We start from the raw sequence: 22,659 nt of genomic DNA on the forward strand, positions 1-22,659 counted from the left end.
TCTGCCTCTATCTGTTGTTGTTGTTGTTGTTAGTTGTGAAGTCGTGTCTGACCCATCGTGACCCCATGGACAACATTCCTCCAAGCCTTCCTGTCCTCTACCATCCTCTGGAGATGAAACCATAGGTTTCAGTTTAACTAATTGAGCGAGCTCATTTGTAGCTTATTCAAGAAAGTACCGTCGAATAAAAAAATAGGGCTTAGCCGTGTATGAACTTGGTTGCACGCACCTAATAATTTAAAGCATCGACACCACCAGTATCAATCAACAACAACCAACAGCAATCAATAAAAGGTTTCACCCAACCAACGGCAATCAAGAAAAACAGCACAAAAGAAATGGATGTTCTACTGCCAGTAAAGAGCATTTCTAGGGATTGACAAAACTGCTCTGCCTATTATGTACAGGTTCTTCAATAGCTACGTTTAATAGGAAAAAAAAGGTAGTAGTAGTTATTTGCAGAATAACATGTAAAAGCAGAAGTACTGCCTGCCTGTTTTAGCTGCTGCCGATTGCAAAGGCCTTCAGGTTTGCTCTAAAAATAGCTCTAGGCATTGGCAACCATTAAAACATAAGATCACAGGAGAAAGAGTTAAGAACGTTTTTGTTGAGGGATCTGGCTCTTCCTTTCACAGAAAGGAGAAGATCAAAAGCTTAGCCCTGAGAAAGTGACAGGACCTGCAAAAAGGTTTTCACATACACCTTGATCTCCGGAACAATTCAGTGGTTCAACCCAAATCCCAGCCACAAGTTTCCCACACTCTCCCTTTTCCATCTTGCTTATTTGGAAAATGTATATAAGTTTTCCACACCTACGACCGTTGCAGCATCCCCATGATCACGTGATCAAAATTCAGACAATTGGCAACAACTGACTCATAGTTATGAAGGTTGCAATGTCCCAGGGTCAGGTTTTAGCAACCTTCTGACAAGCAAAATCAGTGGGAAAGCCAGATTCACTTAACAACCATGTTACTAACTTAACAACTGCAGTGATTCACTTAACGAAGAGAAGAGAAGAGAAGAGAAGAGAAGAGAAGAGAAGAGAAGAGAAGAGAAGAGAAGGAATGGAAGGGGAAAGGAGAGGAGAGAAGAGGGCAGGGGAGGGCAGGGCAGGGGAGGGCAGGAGAGGAGAGAAGTTGGAAGGGACCTTGGAGGTCTTCTAGCCCAACCCCCTGCTCAGGTAGAAATGACAAATGGTTATCTCTTCTTAAAAACTTCCAGTATTGGAGCATTCCCACCTATGGAGGCAAGTTGTTCCACGGGTTAATTGTTCTAACTGTCTAACTGTGGCCAGAAAAGTTGTAAAATGGGACAAAACTCACTGAACGTCTCACTTAGCAACAGAAATGTTGGGCTCAATCATGGTCACAAGTCGAGGACTACCTCTCTATGTTTCATCAGCAACTGGGTTTCTCCCAACGTGGGACTCCCATCTGCTATTACTGCATTCCTTTACAGGAGTCAATTGTTCTAAGGCTTGTTCTAGGTCAGCATTAAGTCAGGCGTGTTAAACAACACCCTTCCATTAGAGTGAAGCTAGCAGGCTGCTCACTGAGTTGTTAAGAAAGAAGCAACCCAAAACTTCCCTGCGTTTATTCCTCCCACCCACCCCAAAATGAATCTTGATCAAAAGCAATTAGTTAAAACGCCAGGAGCAATTTGACGACAAATAAATATTCTTTTGTTATTAGACAGGCTGCAGCCTAACTGAAAAAACACAAATTCCTGAACCGTTTATAGCCATGTATTTGAACTTGTGATTCAATATTTTGGGGGGGGGGGGAGGAGAGAGGAGGGACAGCAGGGGCCCCTTCTGTCTTTGTCGATAATTACATAATTATACAATCCCTGAAATACATACTGGTTGGCAAGGTTTCAGATTTTAATCATTGTAGGTGACAGGGTTCCCTTTTCCCACCATGCTGTGGGAAAAGAGAGATGTCCGTTTTATTTCTATATTTAGCCTTCAAATTCGTCGGCATAGAACCGTGATGGCGAACCTATGGCACACGTGCCGGAAGTGGCACGCAGAGCCATCTCTCCGAGCACATGAGCCGTCACCTGTTACTCTTCCGGGTTCCGGTGCGCCGGCCAGCTGGTCTTCTCGCGCGCGGGAGTGCCGGAAACGGGAAGAGCAGCTACCTGGTGCACATGCGCGTGCCGGGAAAATGATCTTTCGGTTTCCAGCACTTGCATGCGCCCCAGCCAGCTGGTCTTCACGCATGCATGTGTGGCAGAGACTGGAAGACCAGGTGGCCGAGGTGCATGCGCGTGCCAGAAACTCTTCCGGTCTCCGGCATGAATGCGCGCGCCTCCGTTTCGGCACTCGGTGCCATACAGGTTCGCCAACACTGGTAGAGAAACTTCCCGAATATCCAAAGAACTGATTTAACAGCCTGGCAGGTCAAAGCGACATCCGACACGAAATGCAGCAGCCATCTTCGTTGAGACCCAAAGTGGGGTTTTTTTTTTAATTATTATTTTTATTTTAATGAATCGTCTCGGAGCTCTGCGATCCCATCCGTTTTTAATGGATTTCACATCCTTTATTTAATTTTACAAATCTTGACAGAAATGCCAGGGAACTTGCAATGCTATAATTATATTTCTTCCAATGGTTGTAAGTTATTAACAAGGCTGTCAAAACACCATAATTATTTTATACCAAGTTTGACTGATTCCATAAGCTGCCTCTTTTTAACTCTACAACATCCATCCTTTCTAGCTTCCTCCTTCAATTAATGGTGGCTGTGGGCACGCATAAGATCTGGCGGCTATTTAGAGGAAACGCTGCTTCCTTGTTTGAAAATAACATCGAAGCTATATCTTGCAATTGTATGACGTACGACCAGAATCGAGCCCAACATTTCTATTGCTAAGTGAGACCTTTGTTAAGTGAGTTTTGCCCCATTTTATATCAGATTAACAGAGTTAAAAGGGACTTTGTAGGTCATCTAGTCCAACCCCCCGCCCAAGCAGGAGACTCTACACCATTTCTGGCAGATGGCAGTCCAGTCTCTTCTTGAAAGCTTCCAGTGATGAAGCTCCCACAACTTCCGAAGGCAACTTCTGTTCCACCAGTTGACTGAATCACATTAGTCACTGCAATTAGTCCTCAATTTATAACCACAATCGAGCCAAAAGTTCTGCTGCTAAGTGAGACGTTTGTTAAGCGAGCGTTGCCCCATTTTATAACCTTTCGTGCCACAGTCATTAAATGAATCACTGCAGTTAAGTCAGTAACACGGTTGTTAAATGAGTGGCTTCCCCATTGACCCTGGGACACTGGAACTGTCATAAATATGAGTCTGTTGCCAAGTGTTTGAATTTTGATCATATGACCATGGAGATGCTGCAACCACTGTTAAGTGTGAAAAACGGTCATAAGTCACTGATTTCAGTGCTGTTGCAATTTTGAATGGTCACTAAACGAACTATTGTTAAGTTGAACACTACCTGTGCTTTACAATCTTCAAAAACGAAAGGATCCAGTTTTAACTTCCTTATTAAAAAGCAAAACGAAGCTGCAAGAAATACTCAGAGAACAATTGGGGAATAAGTATTTTCTTTTCCCCTTAAACTCTCCAACATATGAATGCAATAAGAGGCAATGTGTCTGTTTTGCATTAAAGTGTCCAATGACAAGTCAACAAACCGACTGTGAACAATGCCCACTTTAGGAACCAGGGTGGGAGTGAGATTATCCGATATAAATGATCCCAGATCTCTCAAAACTTCAATAATTGATGAGCGTTAATAGACATTGGAAACAGGGAACCGGGGGAAAAACCCCATGAATAACAATCAAATAAAATAGAAGAGAATATTTGTAGCTCAGGAATGAACTATGGGGGTCTTTAGTGCTCTCCGAGTGGGTTGCTTTCTTGCAGACATTTCATTACCCAACTAGGTAACATTATCAGTGTGTGAAGTTACTGATATTACCTAGTTGGATAATGAATCGTCTGCAAGAAAACAACCATGTTCAGAGATCACCAAGAACTCCACTCCTTAGTCCAACTACTTCCTCCAATCTTTGTGTTGTTGTTGTTGTTCTTGCAACAGCTTGCTTGATGGCATATTCTCGAAAACTAAATTAAAAATCCTGCAGGCTTTTTTTCACAGGCTTTTTAGCTGGGCCTAATACGACTGCCCCACTATAAAAAGTCCGTCGGCAAACTCATCTCTCTTGTGTGAGATATCACTCCATAAAATTCACATATTGTAGGATAAAAATTTCAGTTCAATTATTTTTAAAAAGTTGAAGGTGAGCAGATGTCAGCCTCTTATTCCAACACCACCTAACCTCCTTGCCATTCCTGGCTGTCTTTCTTAAAACAAGGCAAGGTTTTTTTAAGCGGGAGCAAGGTAAAGGTAAAGGTTCCCCTTGCACATATGTGCTAGTCGTTCCCGACTCTAGGAGGCGGTGCTCATCTCCGTTTCAAAGCCGGAGAGCCAGCGCTGTCCGAAGATGTCTCCGTGGTCATGTGGCCGGCATGACTAAATGCCAAAAGCGCATGGAACGCTGTTCCCTTCCCACCAAAGGGGGTCCCTATTTTTCTACTTGCATTTTTTACCTGCTTTCGAACTGCTAGGTTGGCAGAAACTGGGACAAGTCACGGGAGCTCACCCTGTTACGCGGCGCTAGGGGTTCGAACCGCTGAACTGCCGACCTTTCGATCGACAAGATCAGCGTCTTAGCCACTGAGCCACCGTGTCCCTTTAAGCAGGAGGCATTAACCCAATTATCTCTCTAGGAAGATTCATCAAGTTTTCAACTGTCAAATCTGACAAAACAACAAGAACCCAGCAGAAACATCTGTTTGCTTGCAGGGCAGAGCATGTCGGAAGCACAACTGTGGAGTCCCTGCGGGTTTATGTGGTTTAAGAACCACAGAATTGGCCTCAGAAGCACAGTTACCCTCAAGAACATGGCTGTCTCTTTAAAAGAAGGACCGGATCAATCTACAGAAAAAAAAGACCTTAGCTGCTAAGCATAACCTCTCTGCGCTGCCTCTGAAATCAGAGAGTGCTGGAAACAAGAGCAAGATAAAAAAAAAAATTCTTCCTTTGCATTCTCTCCTTAAACACTTCCTGAATAAAGCCTATTTGCCTGTCATTGAAAACAGGATGTTCAGTTGAAAGGGCTTCTTAACTCTGATCCAGAAAAAAGGGCCCACAAAACACACTCGAGCAGCCAAGCTATTCATCCTGGAGAATCAGGCATAGGTGGCAAACCGCTGTTAGGGTTGAAGGTGAAGTCAGGGTCTTGGAATATTGCAGTTTTGGTCACCATAAAAAGGATGCTGAGACTCTAGAACAGGGGTGTCAAACTCAAGGCCCAGGGGCTTAGATCTGGCCCGCGGGACCGGCTCACAGAGCTTCTTCCCAAGCTCCATTTTCATGTTCTGACCTAGGCTTCCTTAGAAAGTATACAGCACAATCTTAGACCCGGCAAACCTCTTTAATTCATACCGTTGTGAATTATTGTCAATTACAGTCCGAAAAGCTCATCAAACAGTCTTTCAGGGGAGTGTTTATAAACACCTCCCTTGGAATGCTGCCAGAGAACTAACTGCCACACCCAGGGCAAGGCCAAACTTAGCACAGAGTCAAACAGAACTTTTCAAAGCTTGAATCGGCCAAATGAACTAATTGCTTCCTGCAAAAGCTCACATTCCGTTCGCTTCTCTTTTATGTCTTATGGGAAGAGCCAATCATCTCCAAGCCTTACTCCCAAGTCGACCCTGTTTTCTTAATTGTTCCTGTCTCCTGGCAGCTCTGCGCATGCGCACACTGGGAACAGGCTCATGCTGTTCTTCCGCTGATGTCAGACTCCAGAGGCAGCAAAGAACTACCAGATGGCCTTGGCCCACTCTCTGCGTCCGAATCAGAGCCCTCGTCCGAGCTTTCCCCAGACTCCAGGACTGGCCCACATTCCTCTCCAACTGTCCAAATCTGCTGCCAGCTCTGCTGGCCGCTGGCGGGCCACAACATTTCACTGGCAGAGGGTTGCAGGAGGCAGTGGCAGTTCGGCAGATCAGATCTCACCGGCTCAAGGTTGATTCAGCCTTCCATCCTTCCAAGGTGGGTAAAATGAGGACCCCGATTGTTGGGGGCCATAGGCTGACTCTGTAAACCACTTAGAGAGGGCTGCAAAGCACTATGAAGTGGTATATAAGTCTAAGCGCTATTGCTATCCTTAGTTTAGAGACCAAGAGAAGATCTTCAGAACATGACTGAAGAAATAGTAAAACTGAATCCTGCTCCTTTTGTCTTGGACCACCTTTCTCCAACTCAAAACGTTATTTAGATGATTAAACCAGGAGCACCCAGATTTCCCAGTCATGTATCTAACACATCTGAAGGACACAAAGCTTGGAAAAGACAGCCTTGAAACCCCCCCCCCTTCAAGAGTAAACATCCTGAAACCATCCAACAATATACAGGGCTTTTGCAAAACTTTGCAACTAAGAAATCAGCTATCAGCTTTTCATTTAAGCCACGTTTCTGTCAGGATCAAGGGATGCTGCCGTGCAGATCGCTTGCCAGTTCTTTCAGCAAACCAGCCAAGCAAAGAAACATGTCCAACTGCACTTCAGAGCAGCAGCTGACTCAGCTTGGGTGAGTCTATTTCAGGATCTGCAAGAAATGCAGTCCTTGTGGATCAAGCTGGCAGCTTCCCTGCCCACTGAGAAGGACAAGGGGGCAGTATGGAAGAAACAACACAGCGCAGTGGTAATGGGGAGTGGGGACTTTAGCTACGCTGACGTCCAGTGGGAGACAAACTCTGCATCAAGGGGGAGATCGAACAGGTTCCTGGCCAACCTGGCTGACAACTTTGTCATCCAAAAGGTACAGGAGAAAACTAGAGGGACAGCTATACTGAACCTAATTCTTTGGGAGGGGAGCAGACAGTGGGCCATATTGGAATTCCACATAATGCAGAACACAAGCAACAGAACATAATCAAACTGGCTTTAAAAGAGCTGATTTCAACAAACTTAGACAAAGTTTGGAGAGGATTTCCGTGGATGAAAATCTTAAAAGGGGAAAACAACTAAAGTAGCTTGGGAAACTCTGAAAAATAGGATTTAAAAAGCCTGATCCAGCACAAGACCACATATTCTTAACTTGTACAATCTCTAGAAAAGAAGCACCTTATCTTACAGGGCTTCTTATGCTTCATTATAATTTTAAAATCACTCCTGTTCGTTGGTTTACCTTCATGCATTAAAATCTGAGGAGGAGGGAGGATCTGGTCTGTTTTCCCAATCAAAGCAGCTGGCCTTGAACCCTATTTGCCAACAAGTCTGGTCTAAACGGATTTGCCTTTTGCTTGTCCCAAAGGTGCTTTTTCAAAAGGCAACTGCACTTTGTTCTGCCTTGAAGACGTTTCGCTTCTCATCCAAGTAGCTTCTTCAGTTCTGACTGAATGGTGAAGGATGGGTGGATTTATATTCCTTGCAGTCATCTTGCCCTTAGCCCTCAATTCTGAGAGTCATTGAAGGCCACTTGGAGGTTTATCTGTGCCCTCGGGGTCACCTGAATAGTGCAAATGGCTGTGGAACCTTCTTGGAACTGCTGAAAAGTTCCTTTAGCTTGTTTTCCATCGCTGGAATTTTAAAATAAACCAGAGTGGTTAAACTATGGTCAGGGGTCCAACTTTTAAGACTAACGGTCCATTCTAGTGGTTATTATTTAAGTTGGGAAGCAAGAACTTGTAAGATTTCATTCAAGGAGGCTTCTTCAAAAGAGGTAACACATTAACAGAGTTGGAAGGGATCTTTTAGGTCATCTACTCCAACTCCCCACCTGAGCAGGAGACCCTACACCGTTTCTGACAAATGGCAGTCCAATCTTTTCTTGAAAGTCTCAAGTGATGAAGCTCCCACAACTTCCAAAGGCAACTTCTGTTCTATTGGTTGATTGTTCTCACAGTCAGAAAGTTCCTCCTCATTTCTAGGTTGAATCTCTTCTTGTTCAGTTTCCATCCATTATTCCTTGTCTGGCCTTCAGGTGCCTTAGGAAAATAGGTTGACCCCCTTCCTCCTCTCTATGGCAGCCCCTCAAATATTGGAAGATGCCATCCTGTCTCCCCTGGTCCTTCTCTTCACTAGACTAGCCATGCCCAGTTCCTGCAACCGTTCATCGTATATTTTAGCCTCCAGTCCCCTAATCATCCTTGTTGCTCTTCTCTGCACTCTTTCTAGAGTCTCAACATCTTTTGTATAGTGTGGTGACCAAAACTGGATGCAGTACTCTAGGTGTGGTCTTACTAGGGCTTTATAGAGTAGTGTTAGTACCTCACTTGATCTTGACTGTATCACTCTGTTAATGCAATTTAGGATTGAGTTGGCTTTTTTGGCTGCCGCTGCACACTGTTGTCTCATATTTAGCTGGTTGTCCACTAAAACTCCTAGATCCCTCTCACAGTCATTGCTATTAAGCCTGACTTCACCCAGTTTATAACAGGACAGAGCCTGAATAAATAGTGATTTATTCAATGGTACTGATAACTTTCCATAACCCTGATCATCGCTGGGTGATCGGAGGAGGAAACAAAAAAACAAGAGGAAAGAAAAATACAGCAATAAAAATCCAGTCCCAAAAGCAAAAAGATTCCATTCTGGTGAGGCGTTGCATGACAATGTCTGACAGCTCAAAGAAAAATGTTTTTCACCCTTGCCGTTTTTCCAAGCCTGGGAGATGAAGTGGTGTGTTGTTTTTTTAAGGAGTGAAAATACATTTCACGCTAATGGATTGTCTGCCACAAGAAGAGCTTGCTTTTGACTAGATTACATGGCTTTCAAGGAAGCGGTGAGGGCAGGCAAATCTATATTAATGAAGATCCCTCATGAAATAGTTTAAAAATCCAGATTTGTTGTGGAGAGGGCAAAAAAGAAAGGTTTTTTGGGAGGCCTAATGTAGCAGTGGCTAAGACGCTGAGCTTGTCGATCGAAAGGTCGGCAGTTCGGCGGTTCGAATCCCTAGTGCTATGTAACGGGGTGAGCTCCTGTGACTTGTCCCAGCTTCTGCCAACCTAGCAGTTTGAAAACACGTAAAAAAAATGCAAGTAGAAAAATAGGGACCACCTTTGGTGGGAAGGGAACAGCGTTCCGTGCGCCTTTGGCATTGAGTCATGCTGGCCACATGACCACGGAGATGAGCACCGCCCCCTAGAGTCAGGAACGACTAGCACATATGTGCGAGGGGAACCTTTACCTCTACTTTTAATGTAACCATCTCAGAGTTTTTCAACCTTAGCAACTCAAAATGCATGGACTTCAACTAACCACGGTGAAGGAGGTTGTGAAATCAGACGTGTCTCACTTAATAACCGCTCTGCCTAGCAATGGAAAACCGGGTCCTAATTTTGGTCGTTAGACAAGAACTATCTGCGATTCAGAACCAGTTTAAGAAAATTCACTGCTTCCCACTGCATGTTTACATTTCTCTTTTTTAAAAAAAATCCCCAATGCTACTTTTTGTGTTTGTTTTGCTGCCTTCAAACTCCTGGCAACCATGTGGATGTGTCTACGCAGTTTCCTTGGCAAGATTTTTCAGAAGCAGTTTGAAATTCATCAGTCTTCTTCCTAGGGCCAAGAGAGAAGGACAGGCCCAAGTCACTCAAGCAACTTCTACCGGTATGCCTAAGGCAGGACTAAAATTCACAGACACCTAGTTTGTGGGCTGGTGCCTGTAACCTCCATGCCAAATTGTCTCTCTGGAACATCATCACTACTGTGTTAAACCAGAACATCTGTAAACTCCTCTCCCCGCAAGACAGAAACCAACGGCAAATCCACGCTCCCAGTTCTTTTTAAATGCTTAAGCTGCTAAATTTTAATATCTGATGTGCCATTGAGGTTAATCAGCAGTGAGCCTAAGGAAGCCCGCCTGTATTGCATTTAGCAAAGACAACTGTTCAATTACGGTATTTCTGAATAGAACACTCGGACCAAATGTAGAATTTACTCACAAAAGGAACTGCATGGCGCTTCCTGCCAATTTAATAACCTCTCGAGGAGTGTTTTCCCCTGCAAAACTTTTTTCCTGTACAGTTCTTTAGAAACAAGATTTGTTCAATTTCTCAGCCTTCTCTTTCTCTCTTTTTTTTTTCCCCAAGGGGAAACTCCAACAAAACTGTCCTTTGCAAATATTCAAGAGCACTACCAATTCCACTTTGTCCAACAAATTCTATGTTAATACCCTTGTTTTTTTTGGGGGGGGGGGGTGTAGATAATTACTTCCATAATGTAAATAGATGATTGATGTAAGCCTGTTCGGATCTTGCCCTTTGCTTCTCTTAAAAAAAAAGAGAAAGAAAAAGTGACGAACACGAGAAGACAGCTTTTAAATTTGAACTTGTAAAATGGGAGATGCCGATTGATTGCAGCCGAATTCACAGTTGTGCAAAGTCACAGACAACTGTTTTACAACCCTCTGGTGAATTTATACAGCTGACCAGACAGTGTGCTTCAAAACACAACCTTAGCATGTTTGATATAGCACTGGAGGACTTACGACGGAGGGTCGGGCTTTCCTTCCACATCTGTGTAATCTCCCCAATCTTAAGGGAATTGCTAAATAACTAATCAACGACATGCTTGCTTGCCAAACGCAGACCTTTCCGAAAGCCCGTTTTTTGCCCGGATCAATGCTAAGCGAAAAGGCCTGACCGCAAGAACCGTGTTCTTGCAAACAAACACGAAGCTACCGTGGTTGTAGTTTTACAGGAAGAGGGAAATCCCCGAGCAACGAGATAAGTAAAATACAACTTCCCAATTTCATCACCACAACGTTTCCTTCTAATGCAGAGAGATGGCGGTTCGGAAATTCTGCAGGGGAAAAAAAAAAAGGCCCAGAGATTAGCTTTTTTTTTTCCCCCTCCACCAATTTTTCTTAATGCCTGGTTCTTATAGAACCAAGTTTTTCAGTTATGTTTACTATATTTATGCAACGGATACAATGCTTGTCCAGCTATAGTCGGTAGATTTCACAGAAAATAACAGCATAGGCTTAAAACCACGAAGAAACCACATCCAGTCATAACTTTCATTTTTTTCCAACAAAATTAACTGCGAAGGAAAGTTCTTACACCTCAAAATAACACAAGACCTGAGTTTTATTTTCAAGGATCCAGCAGCCATTCTTCTTAAGTGAAAATAATTTATAGCCTAACACTCCTTGCTTTGCTTGGAAAGGTGTGCACCTGTCCAGAAAGAAGTTATTTGGATGGTGGAGGATCCAGGATGATCTCAAGAAGCTAAGCAGGGTCATGTCTGGTTTAGCAAGTCTAAAGGCTGAATTGGGAAGATAAACATCTCAAGAAAATGGAGGAAACCCAGCCAACTCTATACTCTTAGGCCCAGAAGTGTACAGATGCTGTCATAAATTCATCAGCTTAAACTTCTGACTTGAAGGAGATTCACCTTAACTTGGAATGGTCACAAGCATTCCAACACGACAGAAGAACTTAAGGAGGCAACCTTACTCCTTGCTCTCTAATTTTTCAGGGCTTTGAACATAGAGAACATGTTGTTTGTTGCGAAGTCATGTCTGACGCACCGCGACCCCATGGACAATGTTCCTCTAGGCTTTCCTGTCTTCTACCAGCCCCCAGAGTCCATTTAAGCTCATGCCGACTGCTTCAGTGACTCCACCCAGCCACCTCATTCTCTACCGTCCCCTTCTTCTTTTGCCCTCAAATGTTCCCAGCATGAGGCTCTTCTCCAATGAGTCCTTCCTTCTCATTAGGTGGCCAAAGGATTTGAGTTTCCTCTTCAGGATCTGGCCTTCTAAAGAGAAGTCAGGGGTTGATCTCCTCTAGGACTGACCGGTTGGATCGCCTTGCAGTCCAAGGGACTCACAGGAGTCTTCTCCAGCACCAGAGTTCAAAGGCCTCCATTCTTTGACACTCAGCCTTCCTTATGGCCCCACGTTCACAGCCATCCATTGCAACTGGGAAAACCATAGCCTTGGCTATACGCACTTTTGTTGGCAGGGTGATGTCTCTGCTTTTTAGTATGCTGTCTAGATTTGCCATAGCTTTCCTCCCCAGGAACAAGCATCTTTTAATTTCTTGGCTGCAGTCCCCATCTGCGGTGATCTTGGAGCCCAGGAAAATAAAATCTGTCACTACCTCCATTTCTTTCCCATCTATTTGCCAGGAATCGAGAGGGCTGGATACCATGATCTTAGTTTTCTTAATGTAATGAATAGAGAACATAGCTCACCATATCTCCATCCTCAGGAGACCACTCATGGCATGCTTTCAATGCTCCAAATGTTGTCCAGCTCCCATCTATGGCCACTCTTTAACCGACAGAAGTCTCAACTCCTGAACTAAGCCTTATCTGGCTGAATATACCACAACTGACTTGAACCACACCAAAGAAGCAGCCATTTTTACCACTCCCAATGCCTGATTTAACACAAAGCACCCCAGCTGATACCAAGTCAACCAGGCTAGAGTTTCGTAAGATGAATGGACTCTATCAAAAAGATGAAAAGAAACCAAAATATGTAATATTTCTAATATTTCTACCTAAAGCAAGATATGTAATATTTCTGTCTACATCAATGCTTCCCTTCCAGTAGGGCACAATAGATGGAAGAACTTCGAGTTCAGAGTAGAGTTCTCAACTTACACCCATTTGTTTAGTGACTGCTCAAAGTTACGACGGCACTGAAACAAGTTACTGTTTTTCCACACTTATGATGGTGTGATCGATGGTCACGTGATTGAAATTTGAACCCTTGGCCACTGGTTCATATTTATGACTGTTGCAGTGTCCCGGGGTCACATGATCCCCCTTTTTAGCGACCTTCTGACAAGCAAAAGTCAATGGGGAAGCCAGATTCACTTAAGGAATTAAGTGTTTCTGCCTTACTAACTTAGCAAACTCAGTGATTCACTTAACAAATGTGGCAAGAAATGTTGTAAAATGGACCAAAAGTCACTCAACAACAGAACTCGCTTAGCAAAAGAAATTTTGGGTGTGGTGGTGGTCGTAAGTCGAGAGCTACCTGTACAAAACTACACAAGTAGGATGTTTTATTAGCAAAGTATTTTCGTATAACTTCAAGGACACACCATTAAACCAGGAACATTTGCACTGCAAAACACAGAATGCGTTAAAAAATGAACCCACTCTCTAGTGGTCTACAAGTAGATCTCAATTAACGAAATGCACCTCACTATAAGAAGAAGAAGAAAGGTCTATATTGTATATATAACATGAATTCAGCACATGCTAGTTTGAGAGATTCTAGCCCTGGTAATCCCCTTCTCACTTCTGGGTAATATCAGAAGCTCCTCTGGCATTTCCCCACGAACAACAAGACCAACCACAGACCTTGATATGAAGCCTTTGTCTTGGAATTCCCACCTTGTTTTTGGTCCTGAACTGTGTGAAAAGTCAACACACCCACCCAAACACACATTTATGCCAACACAACAGCCTTCTGGAGAGGCAACCCACCACCTCTGGCTCTTGAAAGAAAACACATGGATCCTGTGAAGGTTGTTTATTGCAATGAGTCAACTACAACCCAAGAAATCAAAAGTCCTCCTTTTGCATATTAATGAAGCAGAGCTCTAGGCAGCCGCCCGCCGTCCGATAAGCAGGACGATTCTTTTAAAAGATCCTGCGGGACACCTGGCCTAGTTCCTGATCAGAAGTCACTTCTGCACAGATCCCAACTCTCTTAAGCGATGGGTCATGTGCGTAGCCACAAAAATAGCTCCATCACCCCTCAAGACAATCTATAAATGAACGATTGAGAGAACTGGGTATGTGTAGTTTAACAAAGAGAAGAGGCTAGGAGTGACATGACAGCAGTCTTCCAATATTTGAGGGGCTGCCACAAAGAAGAGGGGAGGGGGACAACCTATTCTCCAAAGCACCTCAACAGCAGGACAAGAAGTAATGGGTGGAAGATCATTAATGAGAGATACCACCTAGAACTAAAATATTTCCTGACAAGGAGAACAATCGATCAGTGGAATCTCCAGAAGTCGTGGCTGCTCCATCACTTGAGGTTTTTTAAAAAGAAATGTGTCCAGAATGTATCAGTATGATAACAAAAGATGGGACAGGTGGGGAGCAGAGAGCAAAGGGAAGGCAGAATCTGCTATCAATCATGGTTTCCTATCGCTCAAATATAGCCCTGACTTTGAAACTGAGGGTGGCATTTGCCACCCATTTGAAAGATTGGGTACGTCAAGTTTGGGGAGAAAAATGTTTTGCCAAGAATACTGAGCAGAACTTAAAAAGTTGAGATCTGGTTTGTAGAAGGGATTTAGCTAAATGGAGCGACCAGTTCTTCTGGCTTAGCCCTTGTGTTCTGCAGCCTTAACCTAGGATGGGACCACCATGAAGGATTATTTTAAAGGGTTTATTTGTATGAAGATGCCTGGGGTAAAATGTAAGCACGATTGAACTCCTGCTAATGGTGCAGGGCTAACCAGGTAGGCCAGGTGGGGCTAATTCTGTCATTGGACGAAAGGAAAAAAAATGGGTTTTAATGAATGGCAATAACGTGACAGAACTGGGTATTGTGACCCATAAATAAATTTGGGACCTTGGAGGTCTTCTAGTCCAATTCCCTGCCCATGGCAGGAGACCCTATGCCATTCTCGATGTTTTCTTTTTCACTGTTTATTTTACTTAGAATAGAATTCTTTATTGGCCAAGTGTGATTGGACACACAAGGAATTTGTCTTTGGTGCATATGCTCTCAGTGCACATAAGATACATTCGTCAAGAATCATAAGGCACAACACTTAATAATAGACATAAGGTACAAATAAGCAACTGAATCATACTAGGAAACAATCAATATAAATCATACGGCTACAAAGCAACAATACTTCTGTTTTGTTGACACTCTTTTTGCTTCTTTGTGTTTTTACTGTTGCAAGCTGCCTGAAGTGGCCCTACTAACAAATCAAATAATAAATAAATGAATTATAGGAATGGTTTACTGTCTTGTCTGAAGAAAGTTCCGATGAAAAGGATTGTTTTAATACCGGTGGCAAAATTATAACCTTTTTTTTTTTTCCTGTTCTGCAAAAATGACACTTGGTGGAGTGTAGCTTAAGTTAAAATTCCATACAATCCTTTCCACAAGCCAGTTCAACAAATCCCCAAGTGATGTAAGCCCAGAAGAGTCTCTCTTTTTTTATCTCCTTTCTGAACTGGTTGATCAAGGTTCAACCATCTAAGAGACTGATAAAATCCTTTTCATCCTTCTCTTTTATTGTTCAAATGCTCCCAAGTATCACTTCCAGGATCTGCTGGGAAGATATAGGTAGACCTACCTATTCATTTCAGCTCCTTATTTATTGGCTCGCTTACCAGTCCTAATTTTGTTGTGCCTGGTTCCCAGTCGGTTTCAAGAATGTTGACACAAACTTTTAAGGAAGAAAATCCTCAACGAGACTGACTTTAGAGTGGGAGAGAGATTGTCAAGTAATTCCATACATAGAGAAACACTTACTTTTTTATAAATATACCATAACACACCAGCAGAGATAGAGCTGAACATATGACTTGTTTCGTGAGAACTTTTCCGCTTGATTGTGAACAAAGCTCCAGACAATGGGTGAACCAAGCCATCGGGTTTACACTCTGTGGGAACGTCTTAAGAAGGCCAAATGATACACAGAGGTGTAAGCTAATTTAGAAAGAAAACACACATGCTACTCCAGACACTGGAGCTTTTTAAATCTCCCTAGATAAGCAATAGAAGTGATTCACGATATAAATATACACAGAGCCAGCAACTCAAATTCAATCTATTATTGAAGAGTAAAAAGCACATGAAATCTTTAAGTATTCTTCACAACAGCATTGAATACATTCTCCATTTTCACAATAATGCAGTTTTAGAGAAGAATAAAGCTGGGTGCTGCTATCTGACAATCTGCATCTTGTTTATTGGTGATCAAGAAACGAATCCCCTTATTTTCCACTATAGAATTTTGTAGTTCTTTCAAACCACCTAGCTTTGTCCAATAAGGACCATCACTGACTGCAGAAGACACCAAAGCAGCTTTTACAGCATGCAACCCAACCAAGGTAGATCAGACAGCAAATGTTACGAATTCTCCAACAACCCGTTCTAGAGGCCCATCAGTTTGATTAGCAATTAATTTGAGTGCCTGACAGAAAGACAGCAATCATCTTGCAGGAAAATACCAGGGAAAGTAAAGACTGTGAGAACAAGTAGTAGTACAATGACAAACAAGCAATGTCAGGAAATTTTTCTTGCATCTGCTCCCACCACAATGGAGACAAGAAATATAAAGGTTTCATCGTATCAATCTTCTGGTTAAGACCAAAACAGTCACAAGAACAGTATTACGAAAAATACTTTCAGGCTTTGCATACATGCAAACATGGAAGGAGTATCCTTCTCCAAACACCCATTGATTGCAGATTTGAAAAATATCACAGTGATTTTCTTTTTATGCAAATGAAAGATTCCAGAGCAACAATTGTTCCTTGGGACAAGCGGACAGTGTTGAGTTATGCTTACAGCCAGAAAAAGTTTGACAAAACTACAGAATGAAATCCAGAGGTGAACTCCTACAACTTCAAAGTGAATCTTCCAGGGAAAAACAACAAAGGAAAAACAAATAACATTCATAGTATATTCTAGACAGATCAATTGGCCAACTTTAGAACATTTCTTTATTTGGGCAAGTATCAATGTTACTCCATATCTTTGAAGGATCTCAACCCCTGCATGCAATGATCACCGGATTCTAAAATGGCCCATTCTGGTTCAGCTTTATTGACTTATTCTTTTTAAAAAAGAACAATCCAGAATTGAAACATTACCCAAACTTTTTTGCTTCTAAAATGGAAGGGAACCAAACAAGCCCATCGAAAATGACTAAGATATATAGCAGGATAAAAACAGTTACCAGAAATTCTTACCCATTCAGACTTTCCCATCACATCATGAATAAAAACTGAACAGAAAAACAAAAAACCAACCTCCCCCCCCAAAAAATCACAAGCCACACAAAATCCCCTTTTTTGCCCAAACTCTCTAAAAATATTGTTGCTTGCTTTGCTTAACTTTTTACACGCAGAAGAAACAAGCCAAAACCAAATACAATACAATAATACCAAGCAAAGCAATTCCTTTCAATTATTCTTCATTTCTCTTCTTCCTTAAAAAGCGCATTCAGGTTAACCCAGAAAATCTCACTGATTCAACAGCTGCTTCTCCCAACAGCCAAAGAATTAGCCTGGTTGGGGCAATGACACCCCAGGCACCAAAACTCTGCTCTTCTCACCAGCAACACCATTCAACCCGGTTTTAAACACGCTTTTAAAATGGTGGTGCATTTTCTGCAGGACTGGCAGAAGTTTTGCATTCGTCTTCCTGCACTCCACAAACAGGTTTGCAAGCCCACTACAAAGCTTAAACCAACACACAGCTTGCCTCAGTGACCCTCACTGCTTCCTAGCTGAAATGGAGAGCAAGGGTCAACCAGAAGGCTTGGCCTACTAACACCAGCTCAGAAGAGCACAACTCTGAAGTTACACCCAAGACAGTTGCCAGATATTTAGCATGCTTTGGATCTCAGATGGAGACCGCCACAGAGCCAAGCCCTGAAGGTCCACCTTTAATTCATCCAGATGAATTTAATTCATCAAGCCCCTCGGAAAAGTTCAATGAGATTGACCAGCACAAGCAAAGCGGTCCCACAAGACAGGAAACCAACCCCGATCAGTTCCCAGGTCTGAAGGTCCACCTTTAACTCCTCCAGATGTCAATCCCACCCACGCACTCCCCACTCCCAAAAGTTCAATGAGATTGACCCGTACAAGCAAAGTGGTCCCACAGATGGAGACCTCCACAGACCAAGGCCTGAAGGGCCACCTTTAAGATGTTGGTCCTAACCCCTTCAGAAGTTCAATAAGACTGACCAGCACAAGTGGTCCCACAGATGGAGACCGCCACAGACCCCAGGCTTTAATTCATTCCAGATGTTGGTCCCAAGCCCCTCAAAAGTTCAGACTGACCAGCAGAAGCAAAGCAGCAGCCTAGACGATGACCAAACTCTTCCTCCCATATTCCTCTTCCCAACTCCCACCATCACCACCATCCCCATCCAGGTAAGACCCAACACCTTACCTCCAAGGCTTCCATGGTGGTGAAGCTGGCAATGGCAAATCCATCAATTAAATCCTCTTCCTGGGAACTGGATTCCCGCCTCCGTCGCCTCGGAGGTCTGGCATTTCTGCCTGCAGAAGCCTGGCTCTTGGGAAGGAGACCACTTTGGCTGGTATTCTCTTTGCCAGGACTGGCTTCCCGTTCGGAGGTCGAGGAGGGGCTTTGGTGAAGTCTATCCCTGCCATTGGGGTCTCTGCGCCTCACCCGATCCCTTTGGGACCGGGATTTCCTGCTTTGTCTGATCTTGCCATCCATTTCCAAAGCCAGTTAAGACCACCGCCACCCCAAAAAAATAACACCACCCCACAATTCGTCTTATTGGGATTTTTTTGTACGATCCAGCTTCTTTCTCTGGCTCAGAGCTGCTCCTTTCTTCTGGCTCATGAAATCCGAAGGAACCAAGGGGGCGGAGGGGGGATGGGTGGGCAGCCAGAGGGGAGGGGGGACCAGAAAGCTAAATCCAGCAGCCCTGGAAAAGAGAGCCGGGGCGATCCAAGCTAAAGCAGGAGCAAGCCACCAAAGGGGCCAATCCACATCCAGAGGCAGGCAAAAAAACCCAAAGATAAATCCACAGTGACCTTGACAAACGGCGCCCCCTCTCTCGGGTGGGGGGGGGGGGGTAAAAAAAGAGAAAAAGACCAGCTAGGGGAGAAAATCCAGGGGGGTAAAAACGGGGGAAAAGACACCAGCCCCGCTGCGATGAATCTCAAGTTCGGGTCTCGGAGAAAGAGAAGAAAAAAAGGGGGCGGCGGTGTGGGAGGGCAGGCAGGCAGAGCCAAGCTTCGACCCCCACCCCCGTCCCCAAATCCAAACCAGAGCTCCTCGGGAGGCACAGAAGCCGGGGCAGATCACCCCTCCCCGCTTGGGCCAAAGACCCCCCCCCCAAAAAATCAATCAATCCACCGCAGATCCAGCAGGGCGAATCCAGACGAGAAGCAGCAGCGGCGGCGGCTGAGGAGCAGGAGAGGGGCGGCGGGGCTGCACTAAACCGAAGCCCCCCCTTCTTTTTTTTTCTCTGCCCCCCCTTTCCTCGCCCCGCCCCGGGTTCAAATCCGGGGGAGACCCTTGCAAGGCGAGGGCGCCAAAGAGGGGCGCCGTCCGTTCCGCCGAGGCTGGAGCTGTAACTTTGTTGCGAGGCCAAGCGCGCGTCGGGAAGGAAGGAAGGAAGGAGAGGAGGAGAGGAAAGAAAGGCGGAAGGAAAGAAGGAACGAAGGCGAAAGGAAAGGGGACGGGCGGAAAGGAGGAAGGAGGGGTAGAAGGAAAGGAAGGAAGGAAGGAAAGCAGGAAGGAAGGCAAAGAGGAGAGGAGAGGGGAAGGGAGTGCGGAAGGAAGGAAAGGAGGAAGGAAGGAAAAGGGGAAGGAAGGAAAGGAGGAAAAGAAGGCGGAAGGAGAGCAGGAAGGGAGGCAAAGAGGAGAGAGGAAGGAAGGAAGGAAGGAAAGGAGGAACGAAGGCGAAGAGGAGAGGAAAGGGGACGGGCGGAAGGAAGGGAAGGGAAGGAAGGAAAGGAAGAAAGAAAGGAGAAGGGGAAAAAAGGGGAAGGAAGGAAGGAAGGATCGGAGTGGCCTCTGCCTTGCAGCAAGAAGCCAAGCAGCAGCAGCAGCAGAAGGCAGAGCCTTCCTCCTCCTCCTCCTCCTCCTCGGGGGCTGCGGGCGAGCGGCTGGGCCCGCCGGCCCGCTCGGCCCCTGCCCAACTTTGCCCCCGCCTCGACCGGCCCGGCGGGCTCCTTTCGCCTGGCAGGAGCCGCCTGCGCCCCCTCGGCCGCCCGTTGCCCGCCTGCCTTCCTTCCTCCCTCCCCCCCTCCCTCCCTCCCTCGCGCGCCGCCCACCCCGGCTCGGGGCGCGCCTCAGGAGGGGCCGCGCCGGCTGCGTCTCCTCATGCCGCCGCCTCAGCCTCAGCCTCAGCCGCTTCTTCTGCTCCCGGCTTCTCCTTCTTCTCCTTCTCCCCGCCGCCGCCGCCGCCCCTCAGCTCGGCCGGCCGTTTCCCCCGCCCCCCCTCCTCCTCCTCCTCCTCCTCCTCGCTCGGTCGCTCGCTCGCTCGCTCGGGGCTTTAGCACCGCCCGGCCGGCTGCGCATGAGCAGGGCCGGCCAGCTGCGCGTCACTCGCTCGCCGCAGCTCCGACCGCCCCGGCGCGCGCAACTCTCTCTCGCGCGCGCGCGCGCGCCTCGCGGCCCCCCCCCCTCTTCCCCTCCGCGCCTTCCCAACCACCTGGCGCGCGCTCGATCGCTCTCTCTCTCTCTCTCTCTCTCTCTCTCGTGGCTCTTGTTCTACTCCCCCCCCCCGCCCCAGCTCCACACACACACACATATATACACCCGCTTCGGAGTGCCTTGCGCGCGCCCCGCCGCGTGACTGGCTGGCTGGCTGGCGGGCGTCGGCCACGCCCCCTCCTCTCCCCCCCTCCATTGGAAAGCGGGGGGGAGAGAAAAAAAGGGAGGGAGGCGACCACCCGCCTCGAAGGGGGTCGTTCGTTCGATTACTCTCTCTCTCTCCTTCTATTTCACTCTATTTCTCTCTCTCTCTCATTCTTTCTTTTTCTGTCTCTCTCTCTCTCTCTCTCATTCTTTCTATGTCTTTCTCTCTTTCTTTCTCTCTTTCTTTCTCTCTCTCTCTCCTATTTCACTCTCTTTCTCTCTCATTCTTTCTTTTTCTCCCTTTCTCATTCTATTTCTCTCTCTCTCTTTCTATTTCTCTCTCATTCTTTCTATTTCGCTCTCTCTTTCTCTCTCTCTCTTTCTATTTCTCTCTCATTCTTTCTATTTCGCTCTCTCTTTCTCTTTCATTCTTTCTTTCTCTCCCTTTCTTTCTCTCCCTCTCTCTGTCTCTCTCTCTCTCTCTCTCTCATTCTTTCTATGTCTTTCTCTCTTTCTTTCTTTCTTTCTCTCTCTCCTATTTCACTCTATTTCTCTCTCATTCTTTCTGTTTCTCCCTTTCTCATTCTATTTCTCTCTCTCTTTCTCTCTCTCTCTTTCTCTCTCTCATTCTTTCTATTTTGCTCTCTCTTTCTTTCTCTCTCATTCTTTCTTTCTCTCCCTCTCTCTGTTTCTCTCTCTCTCTCTCATTCTTCCTTTTTCTCCCTTTCTCTCTCTCTTTCTCTCACTCTTTCACTCTCTTTCTCTCTCGCTCATTCTTTTTTTCTCTCTCTCCCTCATTGTTTCTTTCACTCCCTTTCTCTCTTTCTTTCATTCTTTCTCTCTCTCTTTCTCTTTCTATTTCTCTCTATCTCTTTCTTCCTCTCTCATTCTTTCTTTCTCTCCCTTTCTTCCTCTCTCTCTCTGTTTCTCTCACTCTATTTCTCTCTTTCTCTCATTCTTTCTTTTTCTCCCTTTTTCTCTCTTTCTTTCTCTATTTCTCGATTTCTATTTCTCGATTTCTCTCTCTCTTTTATTTCTCTCTCTCATTCTTTATTTTTCTCCCTTTCTCTCTCTCTTTCTATTCTCTCTCTCTTTCTATTTCTCTCACTCTATTTCTCTCTTTCTATCTCTCTCTCTCCTTTCTTTTTCTCCCTTTCTCTCTCTCTCCCTCTCTCTTTGGCTGAGGGAAAGGCGGAGGCGCCGCCCCCTCCCCTCTTTTTTTAGTCAGACTGGAGTTTGGGGAAGGGGTGTGTGTGTGAGAGAGAGAAAGGAAGGCTTTCTGCCAGTTGGGACCTGACCCCACCCCCTCAACCTTCTCAGGTGGCAAACTCAGCGCTGGGTGAGGCTTCCCACGACCACCGCTGAGCCCCCCCCCCCCGAAAAGTGCAGGTTAGCCTCCTTTTTTAGCAGGTGGGGGGACTCTGACCTCCTGGCCGGAATGGACCCGGGGAAGAGTTGGGGGGTCTCTGCCCCCCCCTTGCAAAGCTGAACCCCGCTCCCGAGATGTCAGAAAGTGAGGACAGGCACCTGAAGGGGGGGGGACTGACGGGTGCCCGAGAGGCTGGGGGCGCTGGAAGGGTGAGTGGGTTTGGGGGAAAGTTGGCGATGGAGGGATAACTTTTGGGGGGTTGACCCTCCTTGCTACCCTGAGCTGTTTCACACAACCTCCCCCCTCCCCCAACCTTGACGGCCCAGACTAGGAGCTGAGGTGAGGTGCAGCCAACCTCATTCCACCAGTATTCCCAGTCAGCTGGGGAAGAGGGGGGGGCCTGCCTGCCTTGCAAAGTAGGACACCAAGGTTGACTGAGTCATCCGTCCCCCCCAAGCACTTTGACCGTGAGGACAGGCCCCTTGGGAGGCCTGGGGTGCCCAAGAGGCTGGGGGCGCTGGGAGAATAATAAGCGGATTGGGGCAAGTTAGCTATGGAGGCATAATTTGTGGGGTTGACCCTCATGACACCTTGAGCTGGTTCACACAACCCCCTAACCTGGGCTTCGGAGTCAGCCGAGGTCAACCTACAAGCTGAGTTGAAGTGCAACCAACCTCATGTCCACCAGTATTCCCAGTCAGCACCAGTATGAGGTAGTCCTCGACTTACGACCA

The 22,659-nt window shown here is 45.7% G+C and overlaps 1 protein-coding gene across 15 annotated transcripts in view; it reads right to left on the reverse strand.

The window, feature by feature from the left end:
- The window catches only part of FBRSL1 (fibrosin like 1), a 604,346-nt gene extending 585,567 nt beyond the window's left edge, over positions 1-18,779 (reverse strand). For all 15 annotated transcript variants that reach the window (XM_087880274.1, XM_087880269.1, XM_087880273.1 and 12 more), the window contains exon 1: positions 18,166-18,779. In XM_087880274.1, coding sequence (XP_087736400.1) covers positions 18,166-18,459 — 294 coding nt within the window. In that variant the 5' untranslated portion in view covers positions 18,460-18,779. The remainder of the gene's footprint in view (positions 1-18,165) is intronic.
- Between the last annotated feature and the right edge of the window lie 3,880 nt (positions 18,780-22,659).

The sequence above is a fragment of the Pantherophis guttatus genome, chromosome 17 (genome assembly GCF_059756535.1).
Source record: "Pantherophis guttatus breed Tessera chromosome 17, ASM5975653v1, whole genome shotgun sequence".
NCBI classification, from domain to species: Eukaryota; Metazoa; Chordata; class Lepidosauria; order Squamata; family Colubridae; genus Pantherophis; species Pantherophis guttatus.